The sequence below is a fragment of the Scardinius erythrophthalmus genome (genome assembly GCF_964197995.2).
Source record: "Scardinius erythrophthalmus genome assembly, chromosome: 17".
Taxonomy (NCBI): domain Eukaryota; kingdom Metazoa; phylum Chordata; class Actinopteri; order Cypriniformes; family Leuciscidae; genus Scardinius; species Scardinius erythrophthalmus.
Window position 1 is genome coordinate 35,514,534 of NC_138237.1, and position 17,929 is coordinate 35,532,462.

Here is a 17,929-nt window from a genome sequence, read left to right on the forward strand (position 1 = left end):
TATTTATTAAAATAGAAAACTATTTTAAATTGTAATAATTGGGTAAATAATATTTCATAATATTACTGTTTTTTCTGTATTTTTTCTCGAATGCATGCAGCGTCGGTGAGGGACTTTTAACAGAACAATGTAATGATTGTGAATGATTGCCCTGTAGTGCAGAGAAAGGCTTGCTCACTGCCTCACTCAAGGACAGATCCGCTGCAGTCTCCAGTGATTCAGCGATCACAGGGTATTTCAATCAGAACATGGACTGGTACAGTATTCGATAGGACTCTCAAATATTTCAGAGGCGTTTCACCATTTGTAGATTGTGGACTAAGTGCATTCCTCAGACGGCAGACTCTCCAGAATGCTTAGCCTGCAGTCCTGAAGAGTATTATTACAGAAACCGGGCCTTGTGTTTTTGTGATGACATCATTCCATAAGCTCCGTGTGTGTCTGCTTTGAAGCCTGGCCGTTTGGGTGAAGCTCACAGAAACATGTCTGGGTCACATGTCACCCCAAAATAAAAAAAAAAGGAATAATTTATATATATATATATATATTGGAGCCCCGCACATATTGTTGCCACGAATTAAGAATTCGTTCTCTTGATCTGGTAAATTGTGTCCACGTTGTACTAATTTGTTTTAATTTATCTAAAACAAGTGACTAAATTATTACAACGGTGGACACAATTTAATAAAACGATGGAACTAATTATTATACGCATGATTAACTTAAAACAAGGGAATGAATTAGTAAACGTGCTGACGTATTAGTAAGTCTTGGTAACTAAATGTTAATTCGTGGCCACGACATGTACATTTTTACCCTGCATGTCATGTGAGGGGCTCCGTATGTTCATTTAAAAACATAACATTTAAAATAATGAAAAATTATTTATTACATTACTGTTCAAAAAGTTTTTTTTTAAGTACATTTATTCAGAAAGGGCACGTTTACAGTAGCTGTCAAAAGTTTGGAAACGTAATTCTTTTTTAAATATATCTATATAAAAAAAACTCTTCTGCTCAGCAAGGCTGCATTTATTTAATCAAAAATACAGTAAAAACAATTTTCAGCATCATTACTCCATAAATCACTCTAATATGCTGATTTGCTGCTCAATAAATATTTATTATTATCAATGTTGAAAACAACGTATATCTCTGGAACACTAGGTGGCGCTGTGTTCAGACTTATCAGGTACCTTCAGGACATGCTGTCAATTAACTCTACCAAATTTTATGTCAATATGTCAAATTGTTTAAAAGACGTCAATTTATAAAAAAAATCTAAAATGGCGGACCGATGGTTCATCCGATCCTGGCAAAATAGGTATCCACGGGTTCGACATGACACAAGGAATCCACAGACAGACATCAAGCTCAAAATTAGGGCTGCACAATATATCAAAATATCGCAAATGTATATATCGTGATATGCATATCGCAACGGCTTGCAATAATTAGGGTCATGATCAAAAGACAGAGAGAAAATCACTCACTGCTCTTGTCTGATTGACTTTTGTAGCTTTCATAAGAATCAGTATATCTTTAATTCACACAGAGAAAACTAAGCAGTGTTTTATTTTTACATTTGATTATTCAGTTTCTGTTGTTAAATAAACCTAATGTAGGATTAACCTGAACCCCGTGGTTTACACTGATGTTAAAATAACACTTCTTACGCTACAGTAAAACACTTCAGCAAAAAGAATGTGAAACAAGTATGTAGGTTATTTAATTTTAAATATATTTTAAAGATAATTTAAGTTCATTTTAGACACTTTTAGCAGTATCGAATATCACATTATTTAATGAGTTATCGTATATATAGCACGTTTCTTCAATATCGTGCAGCCCTACTCACAATAATGAGAAACTGTTAAAAAGTCATGTGCAAAAATACCCATTTTCCAGATCTCATGACCTGCAGGTGTCACTGTTCCCAAATTTGGCACTGACCCTCAGATCATGGTTCCGATGAACATTTCCTTTCGATAGATCAAAGTTTGGCTGAGATACAGCCTCTAAGCCAATTTCGTTAAGTTCACAACATCATAACTTTTGAACAAAGATGAATAAAAAAATCTGTTCAGCCATTTCTGTGCGGCTCAGTCTAAAGATCGTCTGAGCCAATTTTTTTTAAGATTTGGACAAGTTTTGGAGTAGCAGCGTAAAAATTGAATATTGTACTTTTCAAAATGGCCACTACCGTAATAGGCGGAGTCTTAATGTCTGATGTTGAATGTGATCAGCATGATGAGAGGAATCAGGTGAACGAAGTTTCATTTTTCTAGATCGAAGCGTTCAACAGTTCAACCGTTTAACTGATGGTGGCGCTATAGAATTGGTCCTAGATACTTCAAATTTGGTCAGATTACTATTCATTACCATCACTACAAGTGTGCCAATTTTTATGATTTTCCTACTACGGTTCATAGGGCTGCCATAGACTCCCATTGGGGAGGAATATTAAGAAATCTAACAATTACAGAAATGTTTCTTGAGCATCAAATCATCATATCAGAATGATTTCTGAAGGATCATGTGACACTGAAGACTGGAGTAATGATGCTGAAAATACAGCTTTGATCACAGGAATAGGTGACATTTTTAAATGTACTAAAAGAGAAAAGTTATTTTAAATTGTAGTAATATTTCACAATAGTTTTCATCAAATAAATGCACCCTCCTTTCATAAACATTAAAATAAAATCACCGACCCCAAACTTTTGATTGGTAGTGTATTTGGAATTAAAATTAAGCTATGTTTAGGACCATTAAAATGTGGATCTTCAACATTCAAATTAGCATTAATTTCAGTTTATCAAACACTGCCATGCTTTAAATACTTGAAATAATACAGTCTTTTCCACGTCATCTTTTTATTTAATAGTTTTATTTTGGGGTGACATGGATCTGCGTTTGAGCACAGACACACAGATATAAGCTCTTACACACACACACACACACACACACACGTGTCCACTGCAGTCTTGCTGTTGTCAAGGCAATGTGACGCATCTAATACGCAAGATCAGATTTCATATTTTTCTTGCTCGGGATTCAGAATGGACATTTTTCATACGTGATAAAAACCTATGCCTTCTCGGATAGATTAGTCACATTCGCAAACATTTTGAAATGTGATATAATATGCAGAACATATATTTTGGACCTACCTCATCTCTGTAACACGCACCTGTACTGATAAACTGTTTAATGTATTGCATAAAACTTGTTAGAATGTATCGCCATGTTTTCATAAGGCAACTTGGTCAATGCAAACTCACTCCCCTCTGTTTCAATGTGTATCTTGTAGATATTTCCTTTTTTTAATTTAAATTAATTTCCCCAAAGTTATGCATGAAGTGAATCTTGTGGATTGCTATTTTGAGGTCTGTTTTATTGCAGCCACTATAGAGTGCTGGTAAGTCATTTTATACACATGCTTGAGCTATTTATTTTTATTTTACTGTTATGTTGTTTAGCAAATATTAAAAAATTATAATAATTTGGGATCTGTATCAAAGTAATCAAATGTATTCATAGAAAAAAAAAAAAAGAATTTCCCATAATAAATGAACCTCATAATCACTTTTTGGCCTTCAGTGCCTTCAAAACATCTCTGCCACTGACAGAATGAGTTATGAAGATAAAGCAATAAAACAAAATGACCATCTGGCACTTGGGTAACTTTCTACCATCAGAAACCTAGAGCAAGAGAGACATTTGTTTTGTGCAACACACACACACACACACACACACACTGCAGCATCACAGCAAAATAAAAATGTTTGGAATAATAAGGATTTTTAATGCTTTTGAAGAAGTATCTTATGCTCACCAAGGCTACATTTATTTGATAATTTTAAATTATGATTAATGATCAGATTAATTTTTCCAATTGACTAGTAAAGTAATGCATTACATCAAAATATTGGAGTTACTTTTTCAAATAAGTAACGCAAGTAACTTTTTCACATTTATTGACTGCCATCTCTCCTGTCCTCATGTTGAGAGAAATCAGAAGTAAAGGCTCAGAGGCGTCGTGTGTGTGTGTGTGTGCACGCTGTGTGAACATGATGCTTATTGTAGTTCTAGACTAAATGTGTGTATTTACTCATCTCACTTGCACAAACTTGACACTGACATAGTTTAAGATATATCAGTGCTTTCAGTTAAGACAGCGCAAACATCCAGTTTAGTCTGGACTAGTCTTAAGACTTGTCTGTGAAACCAGGGGTTTAAGTATTTAATCTCACTTTATTAACCGATGTCTTTGCTGCTGACCTTTGATCACACTCGACTATATTTAGCCATACTAATAATAGTTGGGGGCCTTAAGCACATAAATGGGTAATTTCGCGCAAATTCATCTAAAAGCGCCAAATTTGGCACAGATGTAGCTCAGGTCATACCGAAATGATTTAGCTAGGGCGCCGGAGCCAGCGACCCTCGGGGCCAAGATGGCGGCCAAATCCAATATGGCCGCCGCCCGAAAAGGGTTCCGGCTTTAACTTTTGAACCACATGAGTTACAAATACAAACTTGATATGTTTTTCAGCTTAATTGATCATGAGAAACACATAGGAATGTTTATATTTATGACCCAGTATATCTGGACCCCTTGATCCTCCAATTCCAATATGGCCGCTGTCCAAAAAAGCAGTTTGGGCTGTAGTATGGGGCCTTACACACCATTGTTCGCGCAAATGCATCTACAAGCACCAAATTTGGCACAGATGTAGCTGAGGGGATACTGAAATGATTTAGCCAGGGCGCCCGAGCCAATGGTCCCTGAGATCAAGATGGCGGCCAAATCCAATATGGCCGCCGCCTAAAAGGGTTTCGGCTATAGCTTTTGAGCCAGATGAGATACAAATACAAACTTGATGTCTATTTTACCTTCTTTGACCATGGGAAACCCATAGGAATACTTACATTTATGATTGGGTATATCAGGACCCCCCAATAACCCTAAATTCAATATGGCTGCTGTCCGAAAAACGGTTTTGGCTACAAATTTTGAACCAAATGCGCTACAAATGAGGATGTGGTGTCTATTTTATGTTTATTGACCACAGGAAGTCCATTGGCATATTTATATTTATGCTTGTGTAAGTCTGGAACCTGTATTCTTTTCAAGACTGTGGTTGAAAATCCTTTTTTTTTACCACAACTTTGAAGGTTATTCTCAATGTTGATTCATTTCCTTATAAAAGTGGGTCATAAATATAAACATTCCTATGTGTTTCTCATGATCAATTAAGCTGAAAAACATATCAAGTTTGTATTTGTATCTCATGTGGTTCAAAAGTTAAAGCCGGAACCCTTTTCGGGCGGCGGCCATATTGGATTTGGCCGCCATCTTGGCCCCGAGGGTCGCTGGCTCCGGCGCCCTAGCTAAATCATTTCGGTATGACCTGAGCTACATCTGTGCCAAATTTGGCGCTTTTAGATGAATTTGCGCGAAAATGTGCTTAAGGCCCCCAACTATAAGCAAAAATTACTTCAGCAATAAAAAACAAAAATGTGATGTTTATCTGAAGTGTTGAACTGTCCTCTTCTGCGATCCAGAATGGCAGCACAGCTGAAGGTTTGTTTGAGTTTGTAAAGTCCCGGTCGTCAATCATTTTATTCCTTAAAACTCATCTTTGATCACCAAAACTACATATTTAAGCATGTTTTCCTTCATTTTGTATCTTGAATGTAACTCGACACCCTTGCCTCATTTAATATACGTGGTTCTATGAATATGCAAATGAGCCCCACTAGGGGTGGGCGGTACACCGGTGTCATGGATTTTCTAATACCGTCAATACCGTAATAAATCAATTATGTTCCTTGAACGGCTGCATTTACATCAATAATATCTAATTCTAAATAATAGGGCTGACTTCTAATGGATTCGACGATTCGATTCGGAGAGGTCTGATTCGACTATGAACCAAAATACATGTCGAATACATGGGCGTCAGTTTGGTTTGAAATGTGCTGGGGACAGAGACGCATTCGCATTTTCAGAAGGGCTGGGTACATTTTTATTTATTTTTTCGCTTTCGCGCAGGTCATGTTTTGAAAGACGATGTCCTGTAGCTTACTAATGTAAATAAATAAAAATGTATTCAAAAATCTGCTTCACTTTTTCAGCAGGGCTGCGGAGCGGCTGTGGGTTGACTCCACACGGTTCTCATGTGCGTTAAAAAGCTTTACGTGGTTTAATGTAAACAACGATTACCAAATTTCCCTCTCATATTGCTCCTCATAACCACTGAAAATGGTAAAAAAAATCGAACCCGGAGTCCAATTATTATGGACGTTATCTGATATTAAGCGTTTCTGCTTCACATTTTCAGCAGGGCTGCGGAGCGGCTGAGAGTTGACTCCACGCGGTTCTCATGTGCGAGTTGACTCCACGCGGTTCTCATGTGCGAGTTGACTCCACGCGGTTCTCATGTGCGTTAAAAAGCTTTACGTGGTTTAATGTACCTAAACAACGATCACCAAATTTCTCTCTCATATTGCTCCCCATGTTTATGAAATATTATAATATATGTGTGATATATGTGTTTTAGCTCTTTTGTTTGAAATGGAAAAAATCTAGCTGCTATCTAAAAAAAAAGAAAAAAAAAAGGTTCGACTATCAGTCGACTACGGCAAAATCTAACGAATCAGATTCGACTATGAAAATCCTTAGTCGAAAACAGCCCTAGTTATTACACTGCTAATTTTTGTTTTGTTGTACACTGTTAAGTAAGATCTTTAGGTTTTTTGCAAAATAAATGTTGAGAATGCATAATACTCTCCCATGTCTCTTTTTGATAAGGATACCTACCATTTACTTATTATATTATAAAAATATTAACTTTATTCACATACTAAAGAGAGACAGGACAGGCTACTCCTCCCAAAATGTACCAAAAAAAAGTTATACCGTGATATTATACCGTCACCGTTCAAAAGATGAAAAATACCGTGATATTAATTTTAGGTCATATCGCCCACCCCTAAGCCCCACCTCCACTCACTCACTCAGCTCAGAGATCCACTCGTTGACGATCACACGTTGATCTGTTTGGTTACAAGGTAGTTTGTGACATCAGAAACGATTTCAAAGTGTGTTTTTGAGACTGTCTTTGGTTCACTGCAGTTTTAAGGAGAAAACACTCATGGTTTACACATGGTTTGTCTTAAAGCATATTAAAAACACCACATAGACACATAAACAACATTAAAACTTGATTTTCACCACAGGGGGACTTTAAACAATTCACTTAAAGGGATAGTTCACCCAAAAATGAAAATTCTGTCAGTAATTACTCAGGTCAAGCCTCGGGTCTTTTCACGTAGTGTTTAAGCGTAGCGCGTCTGTGTTGCACATCACCACGCATCACACACATGACCAGCGGTGGCCAATAGTGAGCCTACGTGTGACGTACAACACAGACGCACTACGCTTAAACACTACGTGAAAAGACCCGAGGCCCAGAGAGAAGGAAATGAAAAGTGGAATAAATTCGTTATTTTTGTTTGTTTTTGCGCACAAAAGTATTCTCGTCGCTTTATAAACTTAAGATTGAGCCACTGGAGTCACTTGGACTATATTAACAATCTCTTTAATACATTTTCTGGGCCAGCAAGTTTCAGTCCCTTAGAAGCCTATGGAGGAGTGAGACAACTCTCAGATTTAATCAAAAATATCTTAATTTGTGTTCCGAAGATGAACGAAGGTCTTGCGGGGTTGGAATAACATGAGGGTGAGTAATTACTGACAGAATTTTCATTTTTGGGTGAACTATCCCTTTAAGGTGTGAAAGAGCCTTTACATTTGCCTAAAACAGAACTTTTGGTTGTTTGGTTTTCTGTTATAAAAGTCAAACAAGCAGGTGTAAAAAACACCACAAAAGTAATGTAAAATTACTTTCCATAAAAGTAACGCAATAAGTGACAATAAGTTGGAGAGACTTAAAAAAATCCTAATTATTTAAAACTTTTGATCTGAATAAGGGACAAAACGAATCAGTTTCTAAATCAAGTAAATCTACTTGGTAAGTCAAATCCAGACACACATTACAGTAATAGAGATCCGACGCCCTCTAGTGGTTCATTCCACTGAGACTCTCACACCCCTAAACATGACGGATGACTGAAACCATGCTCTGAGATCCTTCATGGAGAATAAAGCAGCTAAATCAGGTGTTTTCCACACAATCACAATCATTTAGCAAGACATTGCTGATGCTGTAAACAATATGAAAGATGTCAGATACTATTATGTACATTTTCATTATATTAATATTCATTATACACGGCATGAACATCTAAGGTTGTTCTGAACTTCATCCACATTGTGTGTCAGGGTTATGAAATAGTTCCTAGCCTGAACTCAAAACATTTCATTACTGTACAAACAAATGCAATGATTACTAAATATGCTACTGAATAATATGATGATGTAATCAGTAATGTACTAATGTAGCAAAAAGCATAAGACAGTGCATTCATTTTCTCCTGAAAACCTCATTCTCACTGCAGTAATTGTGTCCCTAGAAAATGTTTGAAGCTTCTGTCATCATTTACTCACACTTAAGTGTATCGGTTGAAGAACTGTTGGGCCAGTTCGGCTAGTAACATTCACAGAATGAACGTGTCCACTAAATGAAGGGGAAGAGTCTCTTCTTCAGGATGTAGAGCACCGTAGCCAGAAACAGGGCGAGAGCGAGAAAGATCAGCAGTTTGTCGGTCAGTTCACGACGATTATATTTCAGGATAAGTTTTCGGCCCGAATGAATGGTTCCCGTCATGGCCTTAAACTCTTCATTCGTCTCTAGTACAGTCCTTGATGATGTTGCTGGAAAGAGAGAGAAATTTAATAAATAAATAAAACGTACATTTAAGGACACTTTTCCACTCATACTTGTTCAGTTTGGACTGGTGGATCACGTGACACCATCAATCATCAGCTTTTCTGGGTCATTTGGAGACTTTACAGAATAGCAGATGTAGACAGATGGCTGTTGAGAAGCAATGTCTTCCATGTCTTTAAAGTTTTTATAATCAAATGTAACGATTTACATTTAACTTGAGTAAAATTAATACTTCATACCAAAACACCAGGCCAGATTCACATCTCAAATCTCAAGAAGATCATGTATCTCAGATTCTTTTACTCAAGTATCAAAATTTTATCTGAAAGTTTAAAATAGATATTTAAAAAAAAAATGTGTAAAATTATATATTTATATACACTGACCAAAATTATCAACGCAACGCTTTTGTTTTTGCCCCCATTTTTCATGAGCTGAACTCAAAGATCTACTTTTTCTATGTGCACAAAAGGCCTATTTCTCTCAAATATTGTTCACAAATCTGTCTAAATCTGTGTTAGTGAGCACTTCTCCTTTGCCGAGATAATCCATCCACCTCACAGGTGTGGCATATCAAGATGCTGATTAGACAGCATGATTATTGCACAGGTGTGCCTTAGGCTGGCCACAATAAAAGGCCACTCTAAAATGTGCAGGTTTACTGTATTGGGGGGGGGGGGGGGGGGGGGTCCGAAAACCAGTCAGTATCTCACTGTTGCGTTTATAATTTTGTTCAGTGTAATTTCATCTTCACAAAGCCAGAATTATTCACTGTAACCCCAACTGTCCAAATTGAATGTCCTCCTCTGATGTAAAGTCCCGTTTTACTTCCTTTAAGAAAATGTCAAAACCTTTGAACACAAAAGCTTCGAAAACATGTATCATCCTTCACCGTTCATTTTTCATGATGACAAAATGTTATATTGTGATTTGAGTAATTCTTATAGCCACTTGTGAAGATGATGTCCGTATCCCCCTCTTATTTCTTATTGCTAATATCTGTATCCTTTCGTTTGCAAAAAAAGAAAAAAAAGAAAAGCTTATAGACTAAATGAATAATACGCATCTGCATGATGTCACAGTTTTCACAGATTCATGTTTTTGATAAGGGTGTCGTTTTCAAAAACTTGCACTTTGAAACCCGTTTTCAAAAGTTTGCGTTTTTAGGCCCCCAAAACGGCATTGTCGTGTAAATTTATGGCCAAAGCGCATAAAATGTCTTCCGCTTTTAGTTGAAAACATTGTCGTGTAAACCTCCCCAACGACTAATGATATTTCTCAGACGTGTTGTTCATCTCTTTAGGTGTAAATCCTTGTTAATTAGCGATAGCAATAAATCACATGACAATTTGCAAAATTTCTACTCATTTGTGCGTGAACTATTCCTTTAACAGATGGACATTTTGATATGATGGTGATAGGATTTTTCCTTTTTTTACCCAGAGTCCCGATGGTCTCCTCGCTCTGCTTCACCTGCTGTGACATCATACGACTGATGCTCATCAGGCTCTCGGTGATGTCACTTGACGTCTGCACCAAACTCTCTTTAGTGGCCTTCCTGAACCCAGAACAACACGTGGATTGAGGGAATATGGATAAAAGAGCCATAGAGCCATTTTTTTTTTTTTTTTTTTTTTTCCAAACACAATGACTTGATTCTGATTGGCTGAAAACAGCAGCATGATTAACCTTTGTCTCACTGAGTCGCCTCCTTGAAGCAGTTCATCCTTCTCCAGATTATCAATGGCCATCTTACAGGCCAGATTTGCCTTCCTCCACGCCATCTGGTTACTGAGACATGATGAGAGGAGTGATAATGCTGAGATTAAATCTGACATTCAATACATAATCAGAAGATTATGTTGAAGATAGTTGAAGATAGATCAAGAAGATAGTTGCTTCTCTAACCTTAACATCTGCTTCCGATGGCTTTGCGTTTCACTCAAGATGGCTTGCTTATCAGTCTCTCGGTCTTGTTCTTTTGCCATCTGTTCCATGTCCTATCAAAAAAGGTTGTTTTGCTAAAATCAGCTGGTAACAAATTCAGTATTACTCAGATTTTCTTTTCTTTTTAAATGGAAGTTTACTGAACTTTTAAACAAAATATAATAGAATTTAAAAAGAGAAAGTTTCTCTCCTCATCCTTCCGTCTCCTTTTCTCTCACCTCATCTCTCTTTCGTGATGGTTTTCTATTTGAATATACTTTAAAATATTATTTATTCCTGTGATCAGAGCTGAATTTTCAGCCTCATTACTCCAGTCTTCACATGATCCTTCAGAAATCATTCTAATATGATGATTTATTATCAATGTTGGAAACAGTTTTGCTGCTTAATATTTTTTTGGAACCTGTGATACTTTTTCAGGATTCCTTGATGAAAAAAAGAAAGAAAGAAAAAGAACAGCATTTATTCAAAATAAAAATATTTTGTAACAATATACACTACCATTCAAAAGTTTGGGGTCAGTAATTTTTTCCTTCTTTTTTTTGTTGTTGCTGAATAAAAAGTATTAAATTCTTTCAACAAGGATGTGTAATAAAAAGTGATAGCAAAGATTTATATTGTTAGTAAAGATTTCTATTTTGGGTTAGGAATTAAAGAAACCTGGAAAAAAAAAGTATCACATCATTAAACTGTTTCCAACATTGATAATAACTGAGAATCAAATCATCATATTAGAATGATTTCTGAAGGATCATGTGACACTGAAGACTGGAGTAATGATGCTGAAAATTCAGCTTTACATCACAGAAATAAATTATATTTTAAAGTATATTCAAATAGAAAACCAATATTTTAAATTGTATTAATATTTCACAATGTTACTTTATTTCTGTTATTTTTGGTCATAGTAAATGCAGCCTTGGTGAGCAGAAGAGACTTCTTTCAAAAACATGAAAAAAAGTGATGTTTCCAAACTTTTGACTGGTACTGAAAATACCTGCAAAATGCCAATAATCTCATTATAATCATTATACAATTACGATGGATATTATCCAGCTGCTCATCACAATTTTTTTTTACCATAATAACAATAGTTTCAGCCATAACAGTAACAATAAAACCACAGTAACTTGGCATTATCCACCGTCATTAAAACAATAACAAAAACTAAATAAAATAAAGGCAGATATACAAAAACCTGTATAATAGATACATTATGGGAAAAAAAGTTGATTATTTAAATAAATAAATAAAAAACCTGACAGAAAGACGAAAGTAACGTTGATTCTGGAAGTTTCTTGTATTTTGAATTCGTTCCTATATCATTATTATCGTAGCTTGGTCCTCTGTTACTGTTGCCCTGGCATGTATATCTGACTGGTTGAATGTAAGTTACCTGAATCCTCAGTCTTAACTGATTGAACTTTTCCTTGACAGTGGAGTTCAGATCCAGCAGCACCGCCTGTGGCCCACAGCACTCCCTTATATCCTGACACGAGAAAAACACACAATTTACTGTTTCCATTCATGCTGACTGACAAAGCCATGGCAATTACGGCCACATCTTTGTTTTTGTCGGACGAACTTGACCGCAAAACCCTGGCTGATATGATAATAGGAAGAATGAAGTCTACCTGAACAAGAGCTTTAATTTCCAGATCATATTTAACAATCTCTTGTCCACATATTCGGACGTGTACATCAGAAGAGGACGCCATCTTTGTTGTTATACGGTACGTCAGAAGGTCCAGGCGTTAACGCATTTTCATAACGCCTTTTTTCTTGATGAGCCCTGCAAAACTGTCCTGGGAACAGAGAGCAATGTGGTGCATACATGATACTTTATAATACGATTTTCCTAAAAAAATGCCTTGTGTATTTATTACATTGAAAAAAAAAAATCGACTTTTCTACTTTCTAGGCTACTGTTGTAATGGCTCACAAGAATACAATAATAAATTGCATTTTAAGATAGAATACCATAGCCAACTGTATAATACTGTGCCAAACTGCCGAATGTATTGTATATTATTTATTTAAAATGAGCTAGTTGGGATTGTTTTGCACAGTTCTTAAAATTCAAACATACAGTGTAAGATGGCCAAACCCCACATAACTACTGACAGAATAGCAGGGGAAAGTTTGTGGTTTCGTTTTGACTGAGAAATGCATGACTGTTGCCAGAAGTGACAGGCATCCAAAAACAGAGTGAGGAAGAGAGAAAGAATTGGAGGAAGAGAAGAAAGGAAGAACAGAATGAGACAATTGGGTCTTGGGACAGTCATAATGTTGTCAACGTGACATTTATGAAGAAAGTATAAATCTAAAGCTTGCACAATTTAAATGTATGTCACTGAGTTAAGAAATTTATTGCGGTTAAGAGAAAATGCTTAGCATTTATTAAATGGATAGTTCACCCCAAACTGAAAAATCTGTCATTAATTACTAGGGTTGGGTATCGGTTGGGTTTTATCCGATACCAGTACCTACTCGGTATTTTTCAAACGGTTCCGGTGCTTAAACGGTTCTTGAAACGGTACTTAACAAAACTAAACCGCACACACTTTATCAAAAAAATAATACCTCTGTGTGTGTGTGTGTGTGTGTGTGTGTGTGTGTGTGTGTGTGTGTGTGTGTGTGTGTGTGTGTGTGTGTGTGTGTGTGTGTGTGTGTGTGTGTGTGTGTGTGTGTGTGTGTGTGTGTGATTTTCTGAAAAAGATTTTCTGATTTCTGATTAAATGAAAAATTGTGCTGTTTAAAAGGCTACTGATGTAGCCGATAACACTTGAGTTAACATCAAAATTTTGTCTTCTCATATTATGACTTTTACAAAACAGAGAAATATCTGACACTGAGCAGAAATATTTAACACACACAGTATAGCCTCATATAAATATACTTGATATTGATATACTTCATACTTGATATGCAAGATTTGCAGTTGGCATTAAAATATTAGACTTATCCGAAGAGGAACACTGGCAGCTGAACTTGAACTTTAGTCAGGCGTGTCAGAGGTTTTGGGTTCTAATCCGCATTCGTAGTTTTTTTTTTTTTTTTTACGATTATGCTCATCAGTGGTTGTATATCAAGCAGGGACACTTTGTGTCCATTATAATTTGTGATTTCACCAGAATGAATAGATAGGCGTCGTCTAGGGCTTAAAGGGATACTCCACTTTAAAATGAAAATTCTGTCATCATATACTCACCCTCATGTTGTTTCAAACCTGTATGAATTTCTTTCTTCTGCTGAACAGAAAGGAATATATTTAGAATAATATCAGTAACCAGACAGTTTCTGGTCTCATTGACTTCCATAGGCTAGTAGGAAAAAAAATACTATGTAAGTAAATGAGACCAGAAACTGTCTGGTTACTGATATTATTCTAAATATCTTCCTTTCTGTTCAGCAGAAGAAAGAAATTCATAAAGAATTGAAACAACATGAGGGTGAGTATATGATGACAGAATTTTCATTTTAAAGTGGAGTATCTCTTTAAATCAAACTTCATTCACGCACATATGAAACCCTTGCATACACATAGGCCTACTAAGTAGTCATACATGTATACTGCTGAATGCTCAAACTAATATGAAATGCTCAACATCACATCTAAAGTCGCTCACGCACAAACACGCAAACTCTACACACACGAGACGCGCGGAAATATCCGCGCATACTCATCTGAGACGCGAGCACACACACACACACACACACACACACACACACACAAACTCTCCGCGCACATAATCATATAGACGGCGCCTCATAAATAGATCGATCTCCGCAACGAAGCGCGCGTCCGAGTGACAGTGCGCGAGCCACAAGAGAAAACACTGTATCCGCGCCACTGATCGCAGCGGCAACGAGCACTTTGATCACTTGATTTAAAAAACGCATTTCAGCGCAAAATCGCCTCTTATTTAACAAACGAACTAAATTAATGCTCGCTCTGCTGGTTAACTGGAGATGTTATTGGATCATTCGTGCCGCGAGATGTTTTATAGGGGGCGGTAAAAAACGTCAGGCACCGAAATCAGGCACCGAAAGTTTCGTTCTTTATCGGTCTGGTTACTACCGTTTACGTCGGAACCGGTTCCCTATTGGAACCGGGTCTCGGTACCCAACCCTATTAATTACTCACTCTCATGTCGTTCCAAACCCATAAAACGTTCGTTCATCTTCGGAACACAAATGAAGATCTTTTTTGATGAAACCTGAGGGATTTCTGTCCCTCCATTGACAGCTACGCAACCACTTTGATGTTTCAAAAAGTTCATACAGAAATCATAAAAGTAATCCATATGCATTTTCTAAAGAGACTCGATAGCTTTATATGATGAACATATTTAATTTAGGCTTTTATTCACCTAAACATTTATCAGTGCACACATCAGTAACAGAAAAGCTTGTGTAAATGGAAGCTCAAGCACGTTCGCTTGATGTCCGAGAACCAATAAGGTTCATCCTCGTGTTACGCGGCACGTTTGAGCTTTAGCAAGAACCAATGAGGTTCATCCTCGTGTTACGCGGCACGTTTGAGCTTCAGCAAGAACCAATGAGGTTCATTCTCGTGTTACGCGGCACGTTTGAGCTTTAGCAAGAACCAATGAGGTTCATTCTCGTGTTACGCGGCACGTTTGAGCTTTAGCAAGAACCAATGAGGTTCATCCTCGTGTTACGCGGCACGTTTGAGCTTTAGCAATAACCAATGAGGTTCATTCTCGTGTTACGCGGCACGTTTGAGCTTTAGCAAGAACCAATGAGGTTCATCCTCGTGTTACGCGGCACGTTTGAGCTTTAGCAATAACCAATGAGGTTCATTCTTGTGTTACGCGGTACGTTTGAGCTTCTGCAAGAGCCAATGAGGTTCATTCTAGTGTTACGCAGCACGTTTGAGCTTCTGCAAGAACCAATGAGGTTCATTCTTGTGTTACGCTGCATGTTTGAGCTTCTGCAAGAACCAATGAGGTTCATTCTAGTGTTACGCAGCACGTTTGAGCTTCTGTAAGAACCAATGAGGTTCATTCTAGTGTTACGCGGCACGTTTGAGCTTCTGCAAGAACCAATGAGGTTCATTCTAGTGTTACGCGGCACGTTTGAGCTTCTGCAAGAACCAATGAGGTTCATCCTCGTGTTACGCGGCACGTTTGAGCTTCAGCAAGAACCAATGAGGTTCATTCTTGTGTTACGCGGCACGTTTGAGCTTCTGCAAGAACCAATGAGGTTCATTCTCGTGTTACGCGGCACGTTTGAGCTTTAGCAAGAACCAATGAGGTTCATCCTCGTGTTACGCGGCACGTTTGAGCTTTAGCAATAACCAATGAGGTTCATTCTTGTGTTACGCGGTACGTTTGAGCTTCTGCAAGAGCCAATGAGGTTCATTCTAGTGTTACGCAGCACGTTTGAGCTTCTGTAAGAACCAATGAGGTTCATTCTAGTGTTACGCGGCACGTTTGAGCTTCTGCAAGAACCAATGAGGTTCATTCTAGTGTTACGCAGCACGTTTGAGCTTCTGCAAGAACCAATGAGGTTCATCCTCGTGTTACGCAGCACGTTTGAGCTTCTGCAAGAACCAATGAGGTTCATTCTAGTGTTACGCGGCACGTTTGAGCTTCTGCAAGAACCAATGAGGTTCATTCTTGTGTTACGCTGCATGTTTGAGCTTCAGCAAGAACCAATGAGGTTCATTCTCGTGTTACGCAGCACGTTTGAGCTTCTGCAAACCTCTCAATTCATATGGATTAGTTTTACCATGTCTTTATGAACTTTTTGAAATGTCAAAGTGGTAGTTGCGTAGCTCAGATTTCATCAAAAGATCTTAATTTGTGTTCTGAAGATAAACGAAAGTCTTGGGGGTTTGGAACGACATGAGGGTGAGTAAATAATCAGAATCAAAATATAAAACTGAATTTTCAGTTTTGGGTGAAGTATCCCTTTTAAGGTAATGCAGTAAAAACACACGACAGATGAAGTGCTGCAGTTTCTAATGTTTATTTTGATAGTAAAATCAGTAATAGAATTAGACTATCATGGTTACAAGCAGAATTGTGGTACCAACTCCGGGCTGATACAATGCAGTGACAATTAAGGATAATACAAAAAATTTAAATCAAATAATAAGAGGCACAATAACACAGACAGACACATTTTGAAGATCAATCACAACTGCTTATAAGCCTACTTCACATCTGTACACTAACAAGGCTCGATGAACCAAGCTGTTCTCCAACTAGTTGTGCCGAAAAAAAAACAAAGAAACAAAAGTGAAAGAAAAAGTCAAAACCCAGCACAACACTGAAACATAAATAGAACAACTGTCAAGATATTGAATTTGAACAGGCATATATGTGAACTACAAATATAGACATTGCTAATAGGATCAAGTAACTGTTAGTTTCAGTAGGATACACTTCTGCAAAGTTTTGCTTAAGAATATCACCAAGAGATCTATGACAGAGCACTTAGCAATGAAATACAGCCTTCCTACTATGACTGGATCAAACTAACAAAAGAAAGAAAAAAAAAAGAAAATAAAAAGAGAGATTTTACACTTGGGGAGTACACACACAATACTAGCTACTTAAAGATCCCATGCTAAATTATCAAGTAGAATACCATACAACATTAGAAGCACAAGTTCACGTATTGTGTATTTTTTTTCTTCGTTTTTCGTTCTTTTTCAAAGAACTGACACTTCATGTCAGTCGTTGTTAAATTGAATGTTGTATGGATTTTCAGAACTAAGGAAACGAAAGGAATCGAAATAAAAAGCTTTTGGTGGCCCTGGCTAAGTTTTCGCAAACCCGCTTCCAATGTTGAAGGTCAATTTAGTACTTCGATGCAAATTTGGCAAAGGTTGGAAGGGAATGTAAATCACTGCAGCTTAATTGTGTAGAAAAGTATGCGATCAGACAGGTGCGAGCATTCGTCATCGACCTTTTTGGTAATGTTGAGTCCATTAGTGATTCGAGTGTGTCCGGTGCACGTCAGTGCAAGAAATCTGGGCCATACAGTCCAAGTGACCCTACTAGCTCTCCATGTCTTCCTCAACAGAAACAAACAAACAAACAAACAAACAAACAAACAAACAAACAGACAGACAATCAAAATTAGCTA

At 37.2% G+C, this 17,929-nt stretch overlaps 2 protein-coding genes across 2 annotated transcripts in view; both read right to left on the reverse strand.

The window, feature by feature from the left end:
* Nucleotides 1–7,119: 7,119 nt before the first annotated feature.
* On the reverse strand, nucleotides 7,120–12,612 carry bnip1b (BCL2 interacting protein 1b). The gene is made up of 6 exons (XM_081390397.1): nucleotides 12,442–12,612; nucleotides 12,204–12,296; nucleotides 10,769–10,860; nucleotides 10,550–10,651; nucleotides 10,300–10,418; nucleotides 7,120–8,844 (listed from the first exon to the last, which is right to left on the reverse strand). The coding sequence occupies exons 1-6, from the start codon at nucleotides 12,523–12,525 to the stop codon at nucleotides 8,648–8,650; spliced, it is 687 nt and encodes a 228-aa protein (XP_081246523.1). The 5' UTR covers nucleotides 12,526–12,612; the 3' UTR covers nucleotides 7,120–8,647.
* The window catches only part of crebrf (creb3 regulatory factor), a 33,759-nt gene continuing 28,424 nt past the window's right edge, over nucleotides 12,595–17,929 (reverse strand). The window contains exon 10 of the transcript XR_014031913.1: nucleotides 12,595–12,612. The gene's annotated coding sequence lies outside the window, so the exon portion shown is untranslated. The remainder of the gene's footprint in view (nucleotides 12,613–17,929) is intronic.